General features: G+C 47.5%; 1 protein-coding gene across 1 annotated transcript in view; it reads left to right on the top strand.

Annotated features, from left to right (window-relative positions):
* Nucleotides 1–411: 411 nt before the first annotated feature.
* Nucleotides 412–27680, top strand: part of KL (klotho) — a 287172-nt gene continuing 259903 nt past the window's right edge. Inside the window, exon 1 of the mRNA XM_086935122.1 lies at nt 412–1398. Coding sequence (XP_086791248.1) covers nt 637–1398 — 762 coding nt within the window. The 5' untranslated portion in view covers nt 412–636. The remainder of the gene's footprint in view (nt 1399–27680) is intronic.

Genomic DNA, 27680 nt, shown 5'->3' with positions numbered 1-27680 from the left:
CGCGCCGCCCCGCGCTCCTGGGCTCGGGCTGCTGTGCACACGGGGAGGCTCACAAGCGCTCCGGTGATGACAGAGTCAAAGAGGATGGTGAGGGGTGGGAGGGCACTCAGCAGGTGCCCAGGACTGATCCTCTCACAGCCTGGCACCGTCTCTTTTCTCCAGAGAACCTTGTGCCAAGCAGCGTCCGCGGGCTCTCGGTGCAGCGGAGGGGCTGCGAGGAATGCACCCACATAAAGAGAAGTGCCGCGAGTTTGACCAACAGCAACAAGTTTCCAGCGCCGTTTCCAAGCGACCATTGGGTTACCTCAAGCGCACACGTGAGGCGTGACACCTCACCCCCGTCCGCACACTCTTTATAATCTGTCATTCTGATCACATAACATAAAGCATCCGTGGCTGTAAATATTTTACAGTCCTGTGTGGCCCACCCCCACCCACGGACGCGGAGGTAATTATTAACGCCTTCCAGCGCGCCGCTTAAGATCGGCGCAGCCGAGAGCAGCCGGTGTGACTTGAGTTGAAGGGACTGGATCTTCAGCGCAGCACAGATCGCTTAGGGCGACTTTGGTGTGCGCGGAGGGTCCGCGGAGCCGGGATCTAATGCGCACGGGCAGCAGCGTCCCGTGAGCCCTGACCATGCCCGGGTCCCACCACAGAGAGGCCGGTCAGGCCACCAGGATGTCCCGGGGACTTCTGCCCTGGCAGTGGCTTCTGCTGCTGTTCACCTCCGTGCACGGGAACCCCGGGGACGGCCGGGGGATCTGGAATAAGTTCGCCGGACTGCCCTACCCGGAGGACGACCTCTTCCTGTACGACACCTTTCCTCCTGAGTTCCTGTGGTCGGTGGGCACCGCTGCCTACCAGGTGGAGGGGGGCTGGCGGCAGAACGGCAAGGGCCCGACGGTCTGGGACGCCTTCACCCACGAGCAGGGGCTGCCCAGCGGAGACGTGGCCAGCGACAGCCTGAACAGTCTCTACCGGGACACGGAGGCGCTGCGCACCCTGGGGGTGTCCCACTACCGCTTCTCGCTCTCCTGGGCCCGGCTCTTCCCCAACGGCACGGCGGCCAGCCTGAGCCCGGCGGGGCTGGGCTACTACCGCGGGCTGCTGCGGCGGCTGCGAGAGCTGGGGGTGCAGCCCGTGGTCACCCTCTACCACTGGGACCTGCCGCAGGCGCTGCAGGAGCGGCACGGGGGCTGGCCCAACGCCACCCTGGTGGACATCTTCACGGACTACGCCCACTTCTGCTTCCGGACCTTCGGCGCCGAGGTCAAGTACTGGATCACCATGGACAACCCCTACGTGGTGGCCTGGCACGGCTATGCCACCGGCATGCTGCCGCCCGGGGTGCGCGGGGGCCGGCAGCTGGGCTACCAGGCGGCGCACAACCTCATCAAGGTAAGAGTGGGAGGGGTGGGCGCGCCGGGAGTGAGGCCAGGGGCGCAGCTGTCCATTGCGCATCAGGCCAAGTGGCATCGGGGCCCAGAGTTGCGAGGGGCCCTTGACCCCAGTTAGAGTATGCTTTTATAACTTTAAAAACAGAGGGTATTCATTGGCCGCTTTCGCACATTCTCCTCCACCGAGCGCGGGAAATGTGGGTGCGGAGATACTGGAGCTGAGGGGACCAGTGGGGCCTCGAAGGATGAACAAGGAACAGGTGTCGAAAGAGTCGATCGAAGAGAAAGGGCGGGTAACACCAGAGGAAACAGCTGTTCTGTGGAAAAGTTGTGAGGACAGTTGAGCTAGCGATGCCAGAAGGAACGGGTGAAAAGGCTGAGGTGGCAGAGGACGTGAGGATAAGTGGTGAGGGAGAGGTGAGCGAAGGAGTGCGGAACATGCGTCGGTGAGAGAAGTGAGGACCAGGCGAAGTAAGAATTGTTTTGAGGCAAGGAGATACAATAGGCACTAGGGAAAAGGCGGGAGGCGCAGGTGAGGTAGGCGTAGGGGGAGAGCAGAGGAACAGATTATGCACGGTGACAGAGGCACACGGAGAAGAGTTCTAATCAGTTGCGTTTTTTTACAAATAATTTTATTTATTACAGTTTATAGCGTAGAGAGGTCAGGACGCTAGAGGCTACACTATACATTTTTGTAGAGCATCTTTCGAAAAGATGTAAAGAACAATGAAAAGTGTTAAGGAAAAAAGACGGAGTTACAGCATATCCATAGATGTTTATAAATCCGAGCGACCTTTAACGAGACTCAAAGAAGTACGAGTTTAATGATAAGAAAGAAGAGGTTCAGGACAGGTGAGGTAAAGAAGGGTACTGAGGAGATGGGGTCTGGGACAGGTGAGGTAAGAAGGGTACTGAAGAGATGTGGCATGGGACATGTAAGGTAAGAAGGGTACGGAAGAGATGAGGTCTGGGACAGGTGAGGTGAGCAGGGTACTGAGGAGATGGGGCGTGGGACAGGTGAGGTAAGAAGGGTACTGAAGAGATGAGGCCTGGGATAGGTGAGGTAAGAAGGGTACTGAAGAGATGAGGCCTGGGATAGGTGAGGTAAGAAGGGTACGGAAGAGATGAGGCCTGGGACAGGTGAGGTAAGAAGGAAACTGAAGAGATGAGGCCTGGGACAGGTGAGGTAAAAAGGGTACGGAAGAGATGAGGCCTGGGACAGGTGAGGTAAGCAGGGTACTGAGGAGATTAGGCGTGGGACAGGTGAGGTAAGAAGGGTACTGAAGAGATGAGGCATGGGACATGTAAGGTAAGCAGGGTACGGAAGAGATGAGGCCTGGAACAGGTAAGGTAAGCAGGGTACTGAAGAGATGAGGCCTGGGACAGGTGAGCTAAGAAGGGTACTGAAGAGATGAGGCCTGGGACAGGTGAGTTATGAAGGGTACTGAGGAGATGAGGCCTGGGACAGGTCAGGTACGAAGTGTACTGATGAGATGAGGCATGGGACATGTAAGGTAAGAAGGGTACGGAAGAGATGGGGCATGGGACAGGTGAGTTATGAAGGGTACTGAGGAGATGAGGCGTGGGACAGGTCAGGTAATAAGTGTACTGAGGAGATGAGGCATGGGACAGGTGAGGAAAGAAGGGTACTGAAGAGATGAGGCCTGGGGCAGGTCAGGTAAGAAGTGTACTGAGGAGATGAGGCATGGGACAGGTGAGGAAAGAAGGGTACTGAGGAGGTGAGGCGTGGGACAGGTGAGGTAAGAAGGGTACTGAGGAGATGAGGCCTGGGACAGGTGAGGAAAGAAGGGTACTGAGGAGATGAGGCGTGGGACAGGTGAGGTAAGAAGGGTACTGAGGAAATGAGGCATGGGACATGTGAGGTAAGAAGGGTACTGAGGAGATGAGGCGTGGGACAGGTGAGTTATGAAGGGTACTGAGGAGATGAGGCATGGGACAGGTCACGTAAGAAGTGTACTGAGGAGATGAGGCATGGGACAGGTGAGGAAAGAAGGGTACTGAAGAGATGAGGCCTGGGACAGGTGAGTTATGAAGGGTACTGAGGAGATGAGGCGTGGGACAGGTCACGTAAGAAGTGTACTGAGCAGATGAAGCATGGGACAGGTGAGGAAAGAAGGGTACTGAAGAGATGAGGCCTGGGACAGGTGAGTTATGAAGGGTACTGAGGAGATGAGGAGTGGGACAGGTCAGGTAAGAAGTGTACTGAGGAGATGAGGCATGGGGCAGGTGAGGAAAGAAGGGTACTGAAGAGAGGAGGTGTGGGACAGGTGAGGTAAGAAGGGTACTGAAGAGATAAGGCCTGGGACAGGTGAGTTATGAAGGGTACTGAGGAGATGAGGCCTGGGACAGGTCAGGTAAGAAGGGTACTGAGGAGATGAGGCGTGGGACAGGTGAGCTAAGAAGGGTACTGAAGAGATGAGGCCTGGGACAGGTGAGGTAAGAAGGGTATGGTGGAGATGAGGCGTGGGACAGATGAGTTATGAAGGGTACTGAGGAGATGAGGCGTGGGACAGGTCAGGTAAGAAGGGTACTGAAGAGATGAGGCCTGGAACAGGTGAGGTAAGAAGGGTACTGAGGAGATGAGGCGTGGGACAGGTGAGGTAAGAAGGGTACTGAGGAGATGAGGCATGGGACATGTGAGGTAAGAAGGGTACTGAGGAGATGAGGCGTGTGACAGGTGAGGTAAGAAGGGTACTGAGGAGATGAGGAGTGGCGCTGGTGAGGCACTTTAATAGAACCCCTGGTGAGAAGGGGCGGGGAGATAAGTGAGGTAAAAATGGAATTGAGGAGATGAGGTGAGCGAAAAAAGAGCCATATTCTTGAGGGACAGGTGAAGCACTGTGAAGATGGAGTGGGGGACAGGTGAGTTAAGAATGGTGCTGAGGACCCGAGGCGAGAAACAGGTGGGGTAAGAATAGAATTGAGAGGATGAGGCATGGGACAGGTGAAGCACTATAACAGAAGTCCTAGGGAGCAGGGGCGGGAGACACGTGAGGTAAGAACGGTGCTGAGGACCTGAGGCGAAGAATACGCTGGGCACTTTAATAGAAGCCCCCTGAGAGAATGGGCTGGGGACAGGTGAGGTAAGAATGGTGCTGAGAACCTGAGGCGAGGAACAGGTGAGGCACTTTAATAGAAGCCCCCTGAGAGAAGTGGCGGGGGACAGGTGAGGCACTTCAACTGAAGCCCCCTGGAAGAAAGGGCGGGGACAGGTGAGGTAAGAATGGTGCTGAGAACCTGAGGCGAGGAACAGGTGAGGCACTTAAACAGAAGCCCCCTGGGAGAAGGGGCGGGGGCAGGTGTGGTAAGAATGGTGCTGAGAACCTGAGGGGAGAAACAGGTGAGGCACTTCAACAGAAGCCCCCTGGGAGAAGGGGCGGGCGGCAGATGAGGTTAGAATAGTGCTAAGAACCTGAGGTGAGGCACTTTAATAGAAGTTCCCTGGGAGAAGAGGCTGGGGACAGGTGAGGTAAGAATGGTGCTAAGAACCTGAGGTGAGGCACTTCAATAGAAGCCCTCTGGGAGAAGGGGCTGGGGACCGGTGAGGTAAGAATGGTGCTGAGAAACTGAGGCGAGGAACAGGTGAGACACCTCGACAGATGCCCCCTGGGAGAAGGGGCGGGGGCAGGTGCAGTAAGAATGGTGCTGAAAACCTGAGGTGAGAAACAGGTGAGGCACTTTAACAGAAGCCCCCTAGGAGAAGGGGCGGGGGACAGGTGAGGTAATAATGGTGCTAAGAATGTGAGGCGAGGAACAGGTGAGACACTTTAACAGAAGCCCCCTAGAAGAAGGGGCGGGGGACATGTGAGGTAAGAATGGTGCTAAGAACGTGAGGCGAGGAACAGGTGAGGTACTTTAACGGAAGCCCCCTGGGAGAAGGGGCAGGGGACAAGTGCGGCAAGAATGGTACTGAGGAGATGAGGCAAGGAACAGGTTGGACACTTTAATAGATGACGTGCTGAGAAGGGGCAGGGGACAGGTGAGGTAAGAATGGTGCTGAGAACCTTAGGCAAGGAACAGGTGAGGCACTTTAACAGAAGCCCCCCTGGGAGAAGGGGCAGGGGACAGGTGAGGTAAGAATGGTGCTAAGAACGTGAGGCGAGGAACAGGTGAGGTACTTTAACAGAAGCCCCCTGGGAGAAGGGGCAGGGGACAAGTGCGGCAATAATGGTACTGAGGAGATGAGGCAAGGAACAGGTTGGGCACTTTAATAGATGACCTGTGGAGAAGGGGCAGGGGACAGGTGTGGCAAGAATGTGGGTGAGAACCTGAGGTGAGGTATAGGTTGGGCCCTTTAATAGAAGCCCTGGGGAGAAGGGTAAGGGGGCAGGTGAAGTAAGAATGGTATTGAGGAGATGAGGTGTGGGACAAGTGAGACACTATAACAGAGGCCCAATGGAGAAGGGACGACAGAAGTGTGAGGTAAGAACGGTGCTGAGGACCTGAGGCGGGGAACCGGTGAGGCACTTTAATAGAGCCACTGGGAAGAAGGGGGGACAGGTGAGGTAAGACTGGTGCTGATAACCTGAGGCAAGGAATAGGTTGGGAACTTGAATAGAAGCCCTGGGGAGAAGGGGCAGGTGAGGTTAGAATGGAATTGAGGAGATGAGGCGTGGGACAGGTGAGGCATTGTAACAGAAACCCTAGGGGGAAGGAGCAGGGATCGGTCAGGTAAGAATGGAGCTGAGGAACTGAGGTGAGGAACAATTGAGGCACTTTATTAGGGCCCCTGGGAGAAGGGCCCGGGACCAGTGAGGTACGAATGGTACTCAGGGAGCACACCGAAGGGCAGGTGAGGGAACAATGGCACTGAGAAGATTGGGAGATGGAACATGTGAGGTACAGTAACATAAGCAGGGAAAAGTAAGATTGTGGCAAATTAGAATAGAGCCAGTGCCAGAAGTATATCACAAAGAGTACATTAAACACAATATTGCAATATTAGAACCTCGCAACATCCCAAAATAAAATGATGGACAGAGTGCTGAAACTTTTCAAACACTCGCCCCCAGTCACAGATCTGGGATTAAGGGTTTAATCCATTGTATTTTGCTCGACACGTCACCCCAGTTTCGACCCAGCCATATGCAAATCAGTCTTGACCCTGCTCCCCATGGGAACAGTCCACCCTGAACTGCCAAGCAAGGTTCTCCCTGGACCGGAAACAAACATCCTGGACCGGTTTCTTGGAATCACCTCTCATCAGCCAGGCTCTCTTGAATCCAGAGGCGCAGGGAGCAAGGGCCCCACTTCTGGGAAAACCCTTAGCCACTTAGGGCGCACATAGCAACATCACAAAATAAAATGATGGACTGAGTGTTGACATTTTTCAAGCACTCGCCCTAGTCACAGATCTGGGGTTAATCCATCGTTATTTTGCCCGCCACGTCACCCCATGATAAGAACGTCAACATTATCATATGATTGACTCTGAACATTCAAAGCAAGAATGTAGAATCCCACTGAATAGTTGTACAATTTGTGAATTTAAAGATAGGCAAAGGATCATTTGCAAATCAAATTGGAACCTGAAATCATTGCTCACGGAACAGAATATATGCAATTACCTGTAAATAATTGAGCAGCAGGATGAACCAAATATATTTACGGATTGCCTACTGGGGCTGAATGGCACACATGACATGGAGGGCAACTAAATGCATATGCTTCTCTGATCAGGGGTCGTCCCACATAATTATGGGTATGTCACACTTGTCATTTAATTCACCATCTGCTCAGAAAGTACAGATGAAACAATAATATTTTTGAATCAGATAAAAAAAATGACTAAGAACGGTGCACATGCTCAGTGTGACACATGGCTTATAACGTAACAACAGTTGACTGTTCATATTTACCTGTTGGTTGTTATTTTCAGATGTTAAAGAAGTGAACTATTGTCCATACAGTGTCAATAACACCAGCAAATGGACCAGGAAGAGGCTTTCGTCTGTAGCAGGAACAAAAACCTTACATTTATGAGTTTAATTAAGAGAGGGTGGAAACATTGACTTATTCGTAGGCAAGACATTAAAAAGTTGTTAAATAATCAGGCAAGTATTTATTTAAAGGTTAATTTAAGTTAAAGAAAGAGAGTAACTAGGGTGTCCTGCACCACTTAACTTTAGAAATACCTTCATTTTTGAAGACATCTTCCAGCAAAAGTGTAAAAGTATGAAAGCATGTTCAAAATTCAAAAAGAGTATATTATTAAAATGCAGAACTGCTTCACCTTAGTATTATCAGATCATATCAGTGCATTGGGAAGTATTGCTTTTTTTACAGTGATAGTTTTGAAACGTGAATTTAGAAACTTTCATTATTCCTCTGACAGTGGCAAAACTGCCAATAGTGAACTAAGAGGCAAGTCAGTTGTTATGTGCACCTTGGGTCACTTGGGTTTATATCATACATGAACAACAATATTGTTTACTAAATCAAACACAGGAAAAAGTTTTGTATGCATGCTTCCTGAAACCATGTATTTTAAGGTCTTCATATGTGATTCAGAAGAAAAAGGAAGGAAAGTGAAATAAAACAATTGCCTGGGATCACACAATTTAGTTATGTGGAGAAGCTGGGATTAATCCCAAGCTTTTGGTTTCACATTGTGCTTTTCAGACAATAGATGTACATGTTTTACTTCCCCTACACCCACCATACTGCCAATCCCCCCCAACACATACAGACACTATGCCGGAATCAGTGCGGCCATCGGTCACATCACAGACGAAACTTTGTGGCCCCTGGGAAAATATTTGCGTGTGCCCAGGGTATGGATGCTTCTACAACACATGCGCCTATTAGAAGCGTAATGCACTCTATTTCTCTGCGTGATTGATTCGTAATGGAAATGTGTTCTCCCAAGACCCTGTAGTGTGAACACACAAACCTGCAGCTGAAGAGAGGCGCTCCTTCGACTGCAAGAAATGTGCCCATGTAGGTGTATTCTGCTGAACGCATCGTTGCACGCCTTCCTTTACCGCTGACTATGTCACGCTCCGAGGAGGAAAGGACTGTGTTAGTAAAATGGTAAACTCGTACTTCTATATAGGATACAACTGTTAATTGTTTGTGAATGCAGTTTTGAATAGGGTCTGGTGAACGTTTAAAGTTTTATTTTTCAAACGTCTGTGTATTTTGGATATGCCTCGTCTCCCCAGTGTATAAATGTATGGTAACATGTGAAATAGCTAATAATATCACATAATACGCCACATATTTGCATTTCATCAAACAACATGACTCGTAGTTTGCCTTTTGTCATTTTGAACAATGTGCCCTTCATATGTCACATAATTTACTGAACACAGCTACATAACCCCCCCTCCCCCGCGTAATTCTGGGCATGATTCATCCCAAGTGACATGACTCAATCCTTGAGAGAGGGACACTGCACATGTGCCCCCCCCCCCCATCCCCCACCCTAGCACCTCGACGAGGGTTACCGGAACATAAAATGCATCAGTCAGTATGATGAAACGTGAGGACATTCAATCCCATGGCTCGTCCCCCTGTGAAGACGGCGAGCGGCTCTCCGTGCAGGCCCGCTTGAATGATAGCACCATTCTTGGGGTGTTAACTCATCCTCCTTTCCGTATCGGGGGTAGCCAAGTCCGGGCGGGTCTCTCTCGAGGCCCCTGGTCCAGTCTGTGAGGCTGGGTTCAAGTCGCGGCTGAAGTGTCCCATCTGAAGTGGTCCGGACTGTGGCACGCGGCCTTTTAATGGAATGGTCTCGCGAGGGCACCGTTGGGAATGCTGGCCACTGGCTCAGCAAGGATGCCCTGGGCTTTAATGCAACTAAACATGTTCTTCGCCTGTTGGTGGGCCATAAAGGGAAGTCAAAACCGGATTCAGTTGGTCATTCACATCCACTGGCATTTGCGCCACTGCCCCTGCTGCACTAGTGATGGTTGCAACACCACTGATGCTGCTGACCAACAGTTGTTCTAATGAACAGGCCTATTCCTGTTGGTTGCCAGTTCCAGAGTCATCACTAGGGGGCAACAGAGCGGCCTCGTTAAGCCTCAAGCCCTGAGTTAATGGATGCGCGTAATTACGCAGAAGGCTGTACAGTGAAGTGATTGGTCAGAGCTCCCCCCCACCCTCCGCCTCCAACCCAAAGGAGCGTAGAAAGGGGTCCTAGTGCAAATGAAAATGAGTCCCCGTTAAACACTGGTTGCGCAGTAAAATAATCTAATATTCAGGGTTCCGTGGTCCCGAGGACTCAGTCGCGGTGCCACTGCACCCGCTGCACCATTGATAGTTGCGTCTCTTCCCCCTCCGTCCCTCACAAACGACAGTGCGGCCAGAGATGGGCGTGTCCCTACCTGTAATGACATCCTGAGGGGGGGGGGGGGTGCAAAGCTAGCCCACCCCTACGCTAGTACGGAGGTGTGAGAAACTCCCCTGTGTTCCGCAGCAAACGTAGTGAGTATCCTGGTAAATTGTAATCACAGGCCGCGATCACGCGTGGATTTGCGTAGCGCAGACCGACGGCGCTGCTTCCTAATGCCATGAACACAGCAGCGGCTCTTCACTCAGAGGGACAGCAGCACACGCAGTGTCAGAGAGAGCTGGGGGTGCTGGACAGCTCCCTCCAAGGACGCTAATGTAGTCACACGGCCGTTTGGAGCCACCATTCACTGTAACATTACTTATATTCGGGATCTCAGGCGGGGAGAGCAATGCTGACATCCGAGCCCAGGATACACGCACATCTCAGCAGCAGCGCGCGCTTCAGTGAGTCAACTATTGTCCCGGAGCAGTGGACGTCCTGCAAGAAGGTGCTAGAGATTCCTATGAAAGGGCAGAGGGCCTGGAGTCAAAACGAAAGCGAAAGAAGCTGGGAGCAGTAAAGAACAAAGTGGGGAGAATATGTGGCGCTACGGCTAGAGCTGCAGACTTTGGAGCTAGGAGCCAGGCTCTAGTTATGTTATGTTATGTTATGTTATTATAGGTCTTCTATAGCGCGCAGCTACTCCAGAGGAGTGTCCCGGCGCTTTGTGCTCCAGACCTAGGAGAGAGAACAGACAAAACATAACAGTGAAAAGGTAAAAAGGCAAGAACCTAAGATGGGGCAGAAAATCTCTAGCGGGTAAAAAGCCAGGTCTTTAAACTCTTCCTGAAAGCGAGTAAGTTGGACGTGGAACGCAAAGACAAAGGTAAAGAGTTCCACAGCTGAGGGGCCAACAGCCTAAAAGACCGTCCTCCGATGCGAGCTTTCTTTATTCGGGGGACTACTGCCAATGCGAGAGACTCCGATCTTAAAGATCGTGCCGGAAGGTAAAAAGCCAGCCTCTTTTGCAAGTATTGGGCTCCCGTAGCATGCAGAGCTTTATGGGCCAGTGTCATGGCCTTGAATATTATCCGCTACCGGATGGGGAGCCAATGTAGAGTTTGCAGTAAACTCGAGGCGCTCGCTCGCCGATGCAGGCCGAAGATGGCTCGAGCGGCCGCATTCTGAGCCACCTGCAGGCGCTGTAGGAGGTATTCCGGAAGACCAAGGTATAGGATATTGGCATAATCCAGTCTGGATCCAATGAGGGCCTGAACAATAGTTCTCCTATGTTCCTCAGAAAGTAACAGAAAAAACTTCCGGAGCATCCTGAGGATGCCGAAACATGTTCCTGTGTGAGTCAGCACCTGGGATTTGAGCGTGAGCCCGTTGTCTATTTTAATACCCAGGTTCTTGGCTGACTCGGATGAATGAGCTGGAGGGAACATGTCGGCAGGCCACCACCCTTGCCAGTCCGGTTCCGATGGACGTCCAAAAAAAAGTATCTCGGATTTATCTGAGTTGCACTTGAGGCTGTTCAGTTGGAACCAGTTAAAACAGCCCCAAGGCACTCACGGATACTTTCGCCATCAAATTCTTCACCCTTCTGGCAGGTAAAGAGGAGCTGGGTGTCATCAGCATAGGAAACGATCTGGGCCCCGTAGGACTCCACCAATGTCGCCAGAGGGGTCATAAAGATGTTAAATAGAGTTGGGCTCAATACTGAGCCCTGAGGAACTCCGACTCCCAAAGGCGACATTTCGGCAGAACCAGGGGAGGCCCAGACCGTTTGTCGACGGTTGGCTAGAAAGGAACGAAACCAACTGAGCACCGCCCCCCTCAGACCGATGTCATGCAGTCTTACGAGGAGATCCTCGTGGGGGACGGTGTCAAAAGCCGCCGACAGGTCTAACATAACTAGCATCACCCTGCCTCCGACATCCAGCGTCTCCTTAACGACCTCTGAAACCTCCAAAAGCGCTGTTTCTGTGCTTAAATTAGGTCGGAAGCCAGATTGAGACGCGTGCAGTAGCTCATTGGACTCCAAAAAATCGGAGAGCACGCCATGAACATGCTTCTCCAAGATTTTAGTGAGTGCCGGAAGGAGCGAGATGGGCCTATAATTGGCAGGGACTTCTGGAGCAAGGCTTGGCTTTTTAAGAAGAAGGATGACCATGGCCTGTTTCCATGAGTGTGGTAAGGCCCCCTGACTCAGTGAAAGATTCAGGATAGGGTTGGCTAGAGGGTTTACAATGGCTGCCATTCTAGCTAAAAATTTGGCAGGGCAGGGGTCACGTGGCGATCCAGATTTGAGATTCATCATAAGTGATAATGATGAAGATACCGTAAGAGGCGGAAAGACCGCCAGTACAGGGCCAGAAGTGGGCAAATGGGCTAGCTCCTTCGGCAAGGTCGAGAGACCGACCGTCGGTCTAGGGGGAAAAGAATCCTGTCTCGGCGTCGGCTCAACGCCTGTGATTCTCGGCAGATCACTTAATCCCATCCCCGCACTTAAAAAAGAAAAAAACGCAATTGTGTTTTGTAACTTGTCATGTCATGTCAAAGGTTCTTATATAGCGCCTTTTCACCAAAAGGTCTCAAGGCGCTTGCTTTGGGAACCCGTCCTGGCTTTTCCCTGTGAGATAACCCCTACAGGGCATCCCCAAGGTGAAAGCCAGGCATCCGCCGTGGTGGGGCTGTTGTGGAGATTAAGCAAGCTAATGCCCAGAGTTGCAGAGTGTGAACCCGTGATTCGAGCAGGCACCAAAGCGAGAATTATCGAGTCCGTGGACACTTGGGCTCAGACCCAGACCCTGCCGAGTCGGTAATTGAACCCTGGTCCCAGGTCTGACCTCTGCTTCAGGGTCTGCCTCCTCTAACCAGTGAGCCACACTTCTCAACTTGTGCTCATGTTAAGCTCATCATTGCCGCAGTCGAGTTCGCGCTATATTAAACTGCTAAAAAAAGGAATAATCATTAAGTTAAATAAATACATTAATGAAAACAAAGGAAGGGGCCAATGCGGACACCCACTAAAGAAACACCGCCAAAAACAACGGTGTTTAGCCCTCAACGGCGCTCCTCTGAGGAGTGGTTCCAGTGTGATCTAGAGCAGAGGATACTGAAAACAGCTCACAACTTCACACCGTTTGGAAGCAGCCTCGGACTGGCAAGGCGGGCAGTCGACCACCGCCCGATGGGTCCATGGTAGAGGCCCATTGGTGGGCCGTTTTTATGGTGCCCCTCAGGATCTCAGCCTCCACCACAAGGGCACAACACCAAAGGCCTCTGCATACATCATTATCATATCGTCATATTTATCTTTATTCAGTAGATCTTGACCATAAAAGGACAATAAGCGACATATACAGAGATTTCACACTTCAATAAAAACGTAATGGAAAACAAAATAAGCTCAAATATTTTCACTCCTTACAATCGTAAGTTGAATTCATACAAAGACCTATGAAGTAGACCCTACACAAATTTCACATTACCTATAGGAATCCCTTAATACCAAGCAAATCCATACTAAGCAATCAATCGGAACGTGCATCAAAGTGACAATGTATAGTTCTTCCTAATCCCAGCACTTTAGTAATACAATTCAGAACTGCAAAACAGATGAAAGAAGACTCAAGACGCTCTAAATAATGCGCACCCTCGTAATGTGCATTAAAAGACCTTCTGCTGAATTTGGAGCAGAGGAATCGTTTTCTAAAAGAGGTTTACAAGGTGCAAAATTGCATAAAGTGCTTCGTTGACTGAAGTGATTTCCTATTGCATGGACAACACGGTCATGGCGAAACTCAGGTGCCAGCAATAGGGAAGGCCATTAAGTAATGAATTGCGTTCTCTCTTAATCGTGTAAGATAAAACCTGAGTTCCGCTGCCTATATCCAGGTTAAGTATGGCTCCATGTCTTGGGTGGTTGGCAGTGGGATGTATAACTGAATGGTCACCTTATCAAGTGCCTTCATGATCTAAGCATCCTTTTTTTAAAATAAGGAACTGTTTACTGGTTAGAGGCGGCAGACCCGAGAGCAGAGGACGGCCCGGGACCAGGGTTCGATTCCCGGCGCGGCAGGTTTCTGGACCAGGGTCAGCGGACTCGATAATTCTCTCGCCTCGGTGCCCACTCTGATCAGCGATCACACTCGGCAACTCTGGGCATTAGCTTGCCTCATCTTCACTAACGGCCCCACCAGACCGCCGGGGATGCCTGGTCTCACCCTGGAGATACCCATTAAGGGACCATATCTCAGGGAAGCCAGGAAGGGTTTCGCAGCGGTCGAAGCACCTTGGGACCCTCCGGGTAAGTAGTGCGCTATATAAATGCCTATACATTTACATTTTCTTGAGCTGGACCTTATAGCGTGTATTTATGATACCCAGATTTTCAAAAAGATTACTCAATCCCATCTCTTGAAAATTGTTTTTAACATATTTAAGCCATTGCACGGCTGTCCAATTATTTGCACAAACAGTCCTCTACTATTCTGTGTGAAAAAGCCAACTCAGGAGTGGACCAAACTTTGATCCATAATAAAATGGGGAATAGGCCTACCCTACCTTCTAGGAAGCTTACCCCCAATTCATTGTATGCTTTGAAGCTTGTGGTAGATTTTGGAGTTCCCAGTAGCCTATTTAAAAATGTATTCTCCACCACCTGTAAGGGTTTAGCTGGCAAGTACCCTTAAACGCTGGCCCAATATGTGCTGATATAGCGAGGCTTTTACTTTTATAAAGCATGATCATTTCCTATCAGGGCTCATGTGCTAGTTTCTTAGCAAACCTAAACATGGATTTGCACGATGCTCCATGGACTGAGCCTTCGGGGTTAATATTCTTTCCCACTTCATGTTCTCATTGAATAAAATGCCCAGGTATAAAAAAATGTTATCTTTAAAATTGGAGCCCCCCCAATAATTTAGTTTTTCGACCTCGTATTTATTGGGCCACAAGTCATAACATAGGATTTAGTATGGTTAACTTTCAGCTTCAATTCTTGCATAAAATTATTAAAACCATCTAAAAGGGCTTGTAATCCGTTTGCTGTACAGGCTATTAAACCCGCATCGTCCACCTACAAAAGCACGGGGACTAGGCATGAACAAATGTTTGGGCCATCTAGTGTACAAGAAGTTAGAAAGGTATTAAGGGCATTAATATAAAATGAAAATAAGAAAGGAGCCAATATACAACCCTGTTCGACACGCCAAATGACTTGAATAAAGGCCATGAGATCTCCATTTTGGGTACAACATACCCGAATGTAAGTATCACAGTGAAGACTTTTTAAAACATGTAATATGGCTGGATAAACCTGTTCACATCATGATAAACCATAGGGTATCTCTGTCCACTAGATCGAAGGCACATGAGAGGTCCATAAAGGCCATGTGTATGGCTCCTCTCCTGACCTTCGCATATTTACTTAAGATTAGGGACAGGTTTAGGGGTTGCTCTGTGGTGCCCATGCTTGGAGTGCACCCATATTGGGCTTCTGAAAAAAAAGATATTTCTTCTTCCCAGGCTACCAATTTTTCCAGAATTACCCTTCCAAATATTTTCCCTGAGGCATCAAGCAACAAGATGGGCCTGTAATTTGATGGGGAGATTCTTGCTCTTTTTTGAAGATAGGGACTATTATGAAGTTCTTCCATGACTCTACCAAGTTCCCCATTGAATGCGACTCTGAAAACGTTGGTGACGAAGGGGGCCCAAACGTCTAAATTAGATTTAAAAAGCTGAGCTGGGACTCCCACTGGTCCCGGGACCTTACCTGTCGCAGATCTCGGGATGGCCCTAGGCACTTCACTGACTGTGATTGATTCACTAAACTCTAAGAGAGCCCAGGATGCGACAGGGGGATCAGCTGTTTATAAGATAGTTATTTCACTGCAGTTTGGATTAAAAATTTGCGTGAAGTGCTAAACCCACTCTTGTTCCAATATATGACATTCTATCCCTGAAGGGGTATTGTCAGACAAAAATGGGCAATTCACTAGCTTCCAAAAGGCCTTCGTGTCATTTAGACCAGGAGCACACTCCAAATCGTTCCAAGCTTTTTTCTGATGTCAGTCTTTTTAGTCTCTATAGCTTTCTTATTGTTAGAAATGGGATTTCTGGTTGGCTAGGGCCATTGCGTTAGCCAGGCAGAAATCACCACTCTAGTCAGGGCGAAGGAGTCACATCCTAAGGATAACCCCTGCTTACTCCCTTGGTAGCTTGGCATGAGCAGTCATGCTTATCCCAGAGGCAATGTGTAAAGCGTTTGCACACCACACACTCACACACGCACCATTGTCACCTTAGACCCACCACAAAGGACACTCCACACTGAGTTATGTAGAAAAATATATATTCTGTATTTTTCAAATAAATGCAATAGGGTCAAAAGAGTCACAGGGCTGATGAGTTATTTCAAAAGTTACATTAATCTCTGATAACTGTATTGTTGCAAACACATGTCCCTTGCACCGGCATAACTTGGCCCCTGTTATCACAATCTCCTCTAGTAGCAGATGGAAAAGTGCCCCAGTCCCTGAACCTTTTAGAACACTGGCCCCGGTATAATAATCAGGTGCCACCATCACAGAACGTTTTAGCAGAGTACCACGCTGGCTCCGGTATAAAAAGAAAAATAATGGTCCCCCCCCCAGTTACTGATCAATCCGGTCTCAAAGGAATGGGCCACACTTGACCGCCAACTAATTATGCGTTCAGTCAGCAAAGAAGGACAGGGCGTACTGGCTCGGGGGTCATGTTTAACTTTTCCCTGTCCGGGTCCGCTGTGATCTTCTGCCGACCCCCAGGCTTCTCTGCTGCACGGGAGGGTCCCGGCTGTGGACTGAAACCATCACTACTGCTGAAGGGAGGGGTGGAGACGCTCTCTTCACGCGCTGCTCACACAAAGCTGCCCGAGTCTCGGGCAGCTCGACACAGCGGATTAAAGTTTCAGGCGGCCCAGGGAGACACACGCTCGAGGTTCCTTTGGTCTCCGGGCGAGGCAGTGCGATCCCTGGTGGCGCTGCACGGGGAGCGGGGCAGCTCCTTCCTGACTGGAGTGCGGCCTCACTACCCTGCTGACGTCCTGCTGGGTGGTTTTGTGGCAGCGGCTGGGAGTCGTAGAGGAATCCCGGTTGCCAGGCAACGCCGCACAGCCGATTCTGCTGCAGCGCTGCCTTCTCTCCTCAAATTACGATTGTTGGCTTCGGACTTGGGCCAGAGGTGGTGACGGGGCACAAAGTATTTCTTGATAGCTCCTTCTTCTGGTGGCAGCGTGACACAGCTTCCTGGGCTGCAAAGGGGAGCACGAGGCCAGAGGTAAACAGTTACTTGGCAGACCCTCCACATCTTCCTCCCCTAACGTTGCAGACTCCATGAAAGTTGCAGTGCAGGCAGAGCTGAGTGAGGCCACTCGCACACAGCACAGTGTAGACAGTCTTGGAAACTTTGATGTCCCTGAGTTTCCTGCAACAGGAGGCCAGCTCACACAGGCCATTGGAGACTCCTCTTCAAGCAGGGGGTGGACACAGCACACAGCAAAGTCCCTTTCCTTTCCTAAGCTGAATCAGCTACTGCAGGACACCCCAGAAAACACACAGCAAAGGGGCAGGGTTCCTCCTCCAGCTCTTCTCTTGGGAAAAGGTTCCTCTTGATCACAAAATAGTCTAAATCACTGGGGTTTTAGGGCACATACTTATACCCCAAAATGTCTTTGATGTCTTTAAAATTAGGGTCTCTGAACCCAGTCCAAACCAGTTCTGTATTCACTTGGTGCAGCATGACCCCAGGGGGTGGAGACAGCATTGTGCAAGGGAGCCAGGCTCCATTCAGGTGTACGGTGAATCTCCTTCCACCACTCTACATGCATCCAGGGTCTATTCAGCTCAGGGCTGGGTCACTCAGGAAGGGCCAGGCACACCTCAACCTCCCCTAGGGACTGTCTACAGGGAATGCACATCCTCTGTCTCTCCCACACTGAAACCAGACAGTCAATCCACAAACAGGGAGAGGCACAGAGTATAGTTGGACAAGAAAATAGCCACTTTCTAAAAGTGCTATTTTCAAACACACAATTTAAAAACCATCCTTACTAAAAGATGTGCTATTTAATTCTGAGTTCAGGGACACCAAACACCACTTCACTATTTTGTTCCTATGGGAAGATATGCGTGTAAGATGTTACAAAGCATTCCCCATTCTGTACTATGGGCAAAGTAGCCTTTCCACAGTGAAAAAGGAAATTGGTAGTATTTCACTATCAGGACATGTTACACATACTAGTACATGTCCTACCTTTCACATACACAGCACCCTGCCCATGGGGTATCTTGGGCCTACCATAGGGGTGTCCTGTGTGTACTAAAAGGGAAGGGTAGGGCCTGGCAAGTGGGTGCACTTGCCAAGCTGACATGGCAGTTAAACTGCACACAGGCACTGCGGTGGCAGGCCAGAGATATATTTTTAAGGCTACTACGTAGGTGGCACAATCAGTGCTGCAGGCCCACTAGTTGCGTTTGAATAACCAACCATGGCACACTCAGTGCACATTACTAGGGGCTTATTGGTGAAACCAACATGCCAATCAGGGAGAACCAATCACCATTCCAATTTTATACAGGGAGAACCTGCACTTTGACACTGACCAGCAGTGGCAAAGTGCCCAAAGTATAAGAGCCAGCAAAAAACGAAATCCAGCACAGCATCAAAAATACAGGAGGTAGAGGCAAAAAAGTCAGGGGAAACCACGCCAAGGATGCCAGGTCTAACACTTATAATCTCTTCTTGCTGCTCTAACCATTACTGGGTCTCGTGGTATTACATTGGTAACCTTTTTTAAGGTTTTGTAAACATTTGTGCATTCAGAGTTGAAACAGGATTGGGCGGGCAATCCTTCTGGGGTTTTTCTATTAATCATTTTTCAGAGACGTTTTGCCTATCTTGGTAAAACTATTGCAGATGCAAACTGGTTCCATGGCATCTGCAAGACAGCATGAGATCTCGGTCTGGTTACTAGTTTGTAAATCTAAAAACATTTTGTTAGGGTCCATGTAGTTCCATTTTCTTCTTACCTCCTGTTGGGCACGTAATTTGAAAGGGAATTAGGGGTGGGAAAAGCATGCCGTGGGAAAGAGAAGTTAATGATAATTGGGTAGTGGTCACTAAATGGCGATGGGTATACATCATATTATTTTAACGAAGACACCAGGTCATTGGACAGAAGAATGTGATCAATAATACTGCCTTTCCTCTTCCAACAAAAGTCGGATTGTTCATGTGGCTACCTCCACTTTCATCTGATGCGAAAGACAAATTGTTAATTAGAAGAATTCTAGTCAATGCTTCGCCATATACTGAGTGGTGAACATGGCTACCATTCTCTCTTCGACCGTCTTTAATATCACACACCTGCTTCCCACTATATATACATTTAACAATATTAAAATCACCCACTCAAATAAGGGAAGTGCCAGTCGTGTATTTATTCATTACTTCTGTGATGGAAGATTCGAAATCCTCAATGATTCCGACTGGCTGTGTGGTGAAATTATTATAATAAAAAATAACCAGAATAATATTAAAAACTCCCAGCTGAGACAATTCTAGTACCAGGTAACCAGTCATTGTTGTCTTTTTTAGAACCTAGCCCTGCCACGTTCCATGAAAGAAATTCCTTGCAACCTCTACCGATTACTTTTTAATCCCTGATATCAGTCCTCTTGTGTAAGTCTAGAATGGACCGGGGTATAAGGAGGGGCTGACGTCACTTCTGGAACCCAGTAAATCAAATAGGCCCCCAGGTGCAGGCCTATTTAGTGCATCAAGCTTTATCGGTAGAGATTGGTTAAGAAATTTGCGTGTATATTAAGGGTGGGCGTAGTTCGCGAAGTAGCGCTACGCGAAGTGCACTTCGCACTACGCGAACTTCACGTAGCACTACGCGAGCTGCGTAGTAGCATGTTCGCACTGTGCAAGATGCATTTTCAATGATTGCACAGTGCGGACAAGCATCCGGCACTGTGCAATCATTGAAAACGGCATCTTGCACAGTGCGAGCTGTAGTTTTCTGCTGCTCGAGTAGATTATTACTCGAGCTGCAGCTTTCTGGACGCAAACTGGTAGTTTCTCATTGAGAGCGGTGGCGAGCATGCGCAACCACTCACAATGAGAAACCTTACCTCCCCACGTTGAGAATCTCGCCGGGATGTCATTTTGCTTGCTCGCGGTCGCGAACATGACGTTCAGGACCGCGAACAAGCAAAAAATGAGCGCTGCATTACGCGTGTTCGCACTGTGCTACGTGCAGGTGGCGTAGTGCGAAGTTGCGCAAACTTCGCAAACTCCGCGAGCATAGCGTAGTGCTTCGCCCAGGGTTAGTGTATATAATGAGCCTGACCTGATGAGCATGAAAGTCAGGTCGCCGCACTTGAAGAGGCAGAATGAGAATGGGCTCCTCTGGCTGTCACAGCATGAGTTGGTCTGCCCTCTGGCTCCCTTCAGACAGTGGCCTCCAGGAGCTCCTGATGGGAAGCCATTAGCACTTGCTTTTCAGGCTGGTGTAGGGGAGAGGACTAGAGCTGTTGGCCACAGCCAGCAAGGAGGCCTCTTCATTTATGTTTGTCTCCCTGCCCTGCAAGGAACAGGCATTTCCATGCAAATTAGTCTCTGCTGTTCTCCCTTGTCTGCCATAAAACTCGGTTCAAGTCCCTGTCTCAGCTCAACATCCCGTGATTCTGAGCAATTCACTAATCTACACGTGCCAAAAAAACCTGAGTCTGACGGTCTGTAATGTTATCTGACGCTCATGTGAAGCTATCCAATGCTCTGGGCCAATTTTATTTTATGCTATATAAAACTGCATGTATTAGAGGAAAATGACACTAGTTTTTACATTTATTTTTGCAATGACACACAAGCATAATTCCATTAATTGAAAATTACATGTGATGTTAGCAGTAAAAAAAATGAGATACACCTTTCACCAGTCTGTGAGCATTGGAGGGCCTCTCTTAAGTACTGTAAAAAGAAATATCTAAATGCCCAGGGGGAATTCAAAGGCATTCTAGGTCTGTGCCATTTCCTGTTTCCAAGCAGACATTAATAAAAAAAAACACAGCAAACTTATAGATAGAAAAGAAATTAAACAGAAGTTCCTAGTATTTTTCATAGTTCTGAGCTTCCAGCATATATTTTCTCCATTGGAAAGTTAATTTACAATTTAAGTACTGGCCCTATAAGCCTTGCAAGACTTTAATAACTGCAGAAGTTTGCCAACACTTAGGTCCATGATCGTAAACAAGTAACTTATATCAAAAAGTTGCGAATTGCGAATGTGGGCCACTTTCTTTTGTCTGCCTATGCCTAATTTTTGCCCCAATCTAACCCTGTTTGTAAGAAGCATTTTAAAACAACTCTATTCATTGCAATCATGGGGCGTTTTGATACTTTCTATTTCGAGCCTAGAAGACACTGCCCCCTGCTGGCGTTGCCGGTCAGATGCAGTCTCTAGCTCTGTGTATTTACTCCTGTACCAAGGCAGCCCTGGCACCGTAGGCTTCCAGAAATTCCCCAGCTGCCCTGCCAGGCTGACACAGCAGCTTTAAAGGGATCACTTGCAGGCCATAGTCCACTTTTAATTACCTGGCACGTATTGTACGCGGGTCATTATCGGGGTCACAGTAAGGCGGTGGGGGCTGTACGAGAGAGGGAACCCTGATCTGGCTTGCAGCTGAATAAACTACGAAGGTGATATAGAAAGGAAGGGGGATTTATTTAAACGGCAAATAGTTGTGCACCAAGACACACTGAAGTGGACCGAGGTCTAACATGCAGTGTTGGTTTTGACAGCGCTGTGTTTTCAGGACTGATTTTCAATGTTAGTCCTGGAGTGCAGCATCCTTTAGTGCAGCAAGGTGCAGTGTCAGTCAGTCAGTCGATAAAACTTTCTTTGGTTTGTTACAACCATCAAAGTATACACTTTACATATTATAAACGTTTATCAAAACACATAACATAATATATTATTAAAAAACTGAAGCAGCTCCTAATCCTTGCAATAAAAGTAACCCAGCTCCTTTAAGTGACGATCAGATTTCTTCTTAAAAATATTAATATCACACTGGTTTCAATCATATATACACCATCCTTCTAAAATACATTACATCACTATTAGTCTCAGTATCTTATACACCTGTTACTCAGTATCTTATGCACATGTTACTCTATGCCCTGGAGAAACACCCTAATTTTTTACTCATAAATTTCCCCAAAGCGCAGGCCACATCTAATTCTTTCAATTCCACTAGAACATTAGCAGCTTGCATCCTATTCATAATTCTATATTTTTTAAATAGCTGGCATAAAATCTCATTCCGTATATCTATAATAGACCTACAGTCCAATAAAATATGAACAATATCACAGTGGGTACCTAACATACAAGTACATTTACCATCGCTATTTATCATGCGTTTTTAACCTTATTATTTCCATAACAGGGGTTTATTCCCATTCTCACTTTTAGTACCTCACGTCTTAGGTGGTAGTTAGGTAACCTATCTAAATAGGGATACTGTTGTACTTCTGATTCCCACACCTGTATCATGTGGGCCACCGATGTTTTCCGCAAGAGATATTCTCGATCACCTGTTCGGGAGATGTCGGCTCCTTGAGACCTTAGATCTTTTTTGCCTATTATTGTATGACCTAGCTGCGGGCATAACTTTAGACCCAGCCTTCCATACTCTTTCTTCAATGAGGCTCTTGTTTCTTTTGCCCATGACAGCTCACTAATGGCAATTTCACCTCTACACCACTGGGAGATCTTTTGAAACTCCCCTAACCTTAGGCGCTGCCAAAAGCATATCAGGGCCATGCTGGCAGTTACTGCTCAAGAGGTGAGTGCCAGCTCTAATCTTGCAGCGAGAACAAGCTTTTCAGGATATTGCCCTCTTCTTTATCCCAACATGTTTTCCCACTTAAAAGAAGTGCATCTGCACCATATAAAATTGTGCAGGAATCATTGCTAAGTAGGCCTTTATTAACGGCCCATCTGACATTTCACCATAAACGCTGTTGAATCTTTTTAGACCCTTCACGGTAGCCAGTGCCCTCATTTTCAAAGCCTCCAGTTGGGTGGACCATTTCAGATTACTCGTACACCATATTCCCAGGTATCTATATTCTGTCACCCTCTCTAGAAGAACTGTGCCAAGGCACCAAGGGAACCTAGTCCTGCTTTTACCAAAACATAATATTTTGGTCTTCTCCATATTCACTGCTAGTTTTTTGTTTAAGCAGTATTCATTAAACACATTTAATTTTCTGTGGAGACCTATCTCTGTCTGGTCCACAATCACCAGGTCGTCCGCATATAGCAGGCAAGATATATGGTTACCTCCTACTTTTGGGCTGGCCCCTCTGACCGCTCCGAATTTCAATGGTAGGTCTGCAATAAACAATGAAAAATGCAGGGGGGCCAGTACACACCCCTGCCTCAGGCCATTTCCAATCTTGATCCTCCCTGACAATCCTCCCTCCTCATCCAATATTACCTGGGCCCAGTTGTCTGAATGCAGGGCCTGTATAAGAGCTACCAGGTCATCATGTATTTTATAGCCTACCAGGGTTGACCACAGCTGCTCCCTGCTCACAAGGTCGAACGCAGGTGCAGTGGCCAGAGGATCCTCCGGAACCCGCATTATTGCTGTATTTTATATATTTCAAACAGGCGCCATGGGGCCCATGCCTTTCCTTGCACTAAGGCCGATGACACACATAACACACTAATGTATTAGCCCACTGAATTCTAATGCCAAAACTAACTCAGTTGATCAAACAAAAGCACGACCCTCCTTTGTCGAGGCACACATAATTATACCTATAAATGGGTACCGTACAATACTGTGTTAAGGTAGGGATTCAATGCGGAAGAGAAAGCACCTCACATGTTTCCTGCTGATGGTCCATCTTTCCAACCGGAAGCACGAAATCATGACAAGATCAAGTTACCACTAAAGCAGAGGAAAGTGTATAAACTGTAAGCAAAAACCACTTGCATGATCACACCTGCAACCCCCTCTTTTTGAAAGCTTTGCTCCAACACTCAGATACAGAGCTGAAGATAAAACAACGTGTATGTTATAGCTAAGGCTCCTGGTTTTCCGTTTTTACAGATTTTTACAGATAATTACAGACAGAAAAGAAAGTATTTCCTGTCTGTATTTATTTTTAAAAGTGGAAAAATTAAGAAAAGTATGCTTTTTGTGGGTGACTTTCCATGATGTTTTTCATGATTTCTAAGACAACAGCTGAGCAGATAGGCAGCATGAGAAGCTAAAAATAGGTTGAGATTTCCCTGAATGCAGGTGTATGGTAACATATATTTGTATTATAATGCTCATATTTACCTGAAGGTTTAGGGGCAGATTTACAAGCCCCTTGCGCCACTTTGTGTCATTTTTCCCATGCTAAAAATGACGCAAAAGTGGCGCAAGGGCTTGTATATATGCCCCTTAATGTTTTGCTATATTTGGCTGCTTAATTTGCTACAAGACGACCGGCAGCAAAGTGTGAGTGCATGTTTATCAATTAAATAAATGTGGAAATATACCATTTTATGACTCTATATATTTGCAAAACACAAAATAAATATGGATAAATACCAATAAGATGGGCAAAAATAAATATGGATAAATAGAGACGGGAACATTAAAAAAAATATACCATAAAACCAGGAGCCCCAGTTCTAGCGCATCATAAGCTTGTGTGCTGTTTCTAAGCACTTTAAACAGCAGATGATCTTTTACCCAATTTACTGGTATTCTTTTCACTGACATTGGAAGGACGGGGTTAAACTACATTATAACTAATCCTGTAGCAAGTGCCCCACCTTTTTAAACTGTTATGATCAGAAAAACATACATTTTACCATCACTCTGTGCTGCATTCACAATGACTTTCATGTTTGTGAATGCAGCTAAACATGTTATTTATTTTCCATCCTTTTAAATGAGGGAGCACAAGTAAAACATACACAGTGTAATTTTGCCTATTCTGTAGTAAATATATATATGTAAGAAACTGGGTTACTGATTGAGTGGGTTGAGCGAGGTGAAGCCCTACTTAAGCAGGAACCAGAATCCTTGTCAGGGTGAAGTGAAGGGTGAAGCAAATCCTAAATTAGCCTGTGCTCAACCCTTAGGTAACTTGGCACAGAGGCAATGTGTAAAGTGTTTGTGCAACACTTCAAACAGTAACACAGTGAAAATAAACCAGAAAAGTATCCCACAACAGATTTAGAAACATAAAGTAATCTTTAATAAATAAAAAAGACCAATTCAACACAAATGAGTAGATCTGTAGATATGCAACTTTAAAGCTTTTAATTAGAATAGCGCCAATACGACAAAAATACAATGAGTAGATCTGTAGAGATGCAACTTTAAAGATTTTAATAAGAATAGCGCCAAATGATGTTTGTATTCCACTATACTGCAGTAGCCCTCCTCCTCGAACACATGTCCGAATGTATTGTCTTATTGCCTTGTGTATAAGTTCTTTTTTCTTCAATAAAATAAAAACATTAAAAAAATTTTTTTTTTAAAAGAATAGCGCCAAAATGCCCAAAACGCTACTCAGGGCTATCTAGTCTTGTGAGACCGAGAGACAGTCACAAATTCAGGCCGACCACGATGGAGCGTAGGTCGAATAAAAAGGCCAGGTTAGTCCAGCTGAAAAGTTACCTTCCCAGTCCAGCTCAAAAAGTCCCTGTCGCAGTGGAGGAGGCCGATCGGAGCAGGGAAGTGTTGCGTTCGGTCGATGATGCAGCACAAATATCCTGTTGTCATTATGAACGGTCCAACTGGAGCTTTGCGATGGCGCTCTCTGCAATTTGTCGATGCTGTCACGTCAAGCATTGGGCTGACAGATCTTTGTGTTGGTGGGCTGTGCATGTGACAAGGTTTTGGCACCAACTGGCCTGTTTGCAGTTGCGAAGAGCCCAAAATATGTAATTCTCCCTCTGTGAGGCCATACCAAGGGCTCAAGACCTGAGGGGCACCACTTGAGGCTCAGGGGCTTGCTCCAGCTTGTTTCAACTGGATTTGGGTGCTGGTTCAGTTGGTTGCAAGCCTGTTATGTTCCTGTGGCTCTGAACTGGAGGCTAGCAGACTAGCCCTTGGAGTCATTCTGGGAGTCCTCATTTCAGGTACAGGTCCAATCCCTCTGACTCTGGCAGGAGGGAAGAAATCCAGCAATACTGCAGTTCAGCAAGGCAGCAGTTCAGCAAGGCAGAAGTTCAGCAAGGCAGTAGTCCAGCAGGGCAGCAGGGCAGCAGTACAGCAGAGTGGCAGTCCTTTCAGTAGCATGGCAGTCCTTCTTCTTGCAGAGTATCCACAGTTTCAGAAATGTACTGAAGAGCTGGTGCCTGAGGTCCAATATTTATACCCAGTGCCCCTTCCCCTGTAAGGTGGGAGAAGCTACTAGAGGTTTCACTTTAAAACCTCCTGGCATCCAACCTCCCCTATCCTGGCTCCAGACTAGCTACAGGGTGTCTGAAGCCCTTTGTGTGGAGGCAGGATACAGCCTATTCAAGTGTAAGTAGTGTTGTTCCCAGCTCTGCCCTCTCATCCTGCCAGTGATGGCCTATGCAGGCACACCTCAGCTCTCTATTGCGTGTCACTGTCTAGGAGGAAAACACAAAGCCCAACTGTCAGCTACACCCAGTTATGTGGCCCATAGGCAGGCTACAGACACTAAATAGCTAAAACAAGAAAATGTAAACTTTTTAAATGTGACATTTTCAAAACTGTAATCTAAAATCCGACTTTACAGTGAAACAGGATTTTTCATTGCAATTGCAAAAGCTCCAAACATGAACTGGTTACCTGGTCCCCATTTGGAAATTACAGCTTATTAAATGTAATAAGGCAACGCCACTGTTACCTTACTACATTTAATAATAATCCTGTTGCAAGGCCCAAACCTTTCTTTTTATACATGTCACCCCTAGAGTAGGACCTAAACAGCCCAACATGGCAGGGTGCAATTTAAAAAGTAGTGCAGGTAATTGTAAGTTTTATATGTACTAGTAGTAAAAAAGTCTTAAATTCGTTTTTCACCACTGCAAGGCCTACCTCTCATGTGTTATCCTATGTGCAAGGATGCCTGCATTAGCACCAGACTGCCTAAACGGCCAGCACAGGGGGAAATGACAGGAATCTACTGTATTCCATAAATATGCTACATTCTTGCCCTTTCACTTTGGCATAGGACAGTGCAGCAAGTTGACTTGCTGCGCTTTCCTACATCAAATCCTGGTAAATGAAGGCCTTAGCGATTTTAAGAGAATGGGATGGGACTCTGTTTACTGGTTTAAGTGGTGTTAATTGATGCCAGTAAAAACAGCAGGTTGTCTGCATGATTTAGAGGTTAGTGGTCTGTGCTGCAAAGTTGGTCGGTGGGGGTGGCCTGGCAGAGATCCCTGGGCAAGAGTTTTCAGAAGTATACATATGGACCGCTTTGGTCATTAATCCCTTCCTCCCAATCTTTGAACAGCCTCTTTAGGCAAATCACACCATCAAGGCTATCTTCAAATGAACCAACAGTCCCCACCCTCGAATGGCACAGACAAGGATCCAAATACATTCTGTGCTTCTTTCAATAAGCTGCAGGTGAAGGGAACCACCAAACACATCCTAAACAGCACTTCACCAATCTACCACTTTAGAATTCCTTACGTAGCCCAGGTGAAGAAGATTCAGGCTGACAGTGGACTCAACACTGTTACAATGCAGTCTTTATTCATCAGAGTTCCTTCAGTTCAAAACAGTGTTTGTTCAGGACTTTACTGGTAAAATGTATATATTTCCTATTCCCTCTGGGGATGACAAATGCTGTTTTCATTGAAGGAACTTTGAAAAATGAGAATGGATTTCCCCCTGTTTTGTGCCCAAAGAATGACCCTGAATCTTCAG

The sequence above is a fragment of the Lissotriton vulgaris genome, chromosome 8 (assembly GCF_964263255.1).
Source record: "Lissotriton vulgaris chromosome 8, aLisVul1.2, whole genome shotgun sequence".
Classification (NCBI taxonomy): domain Eukaryota; kingdom Metazoa; phylum Chordata; class Amphibia; order Caudata; family Salamandridae; genus Lissotriton; species Lissotriton vulgaris.
Note: the sequence above shows the minus strand (reverse complement) of the source record. Positions and strands in the feature narration are given on the sequence as shown.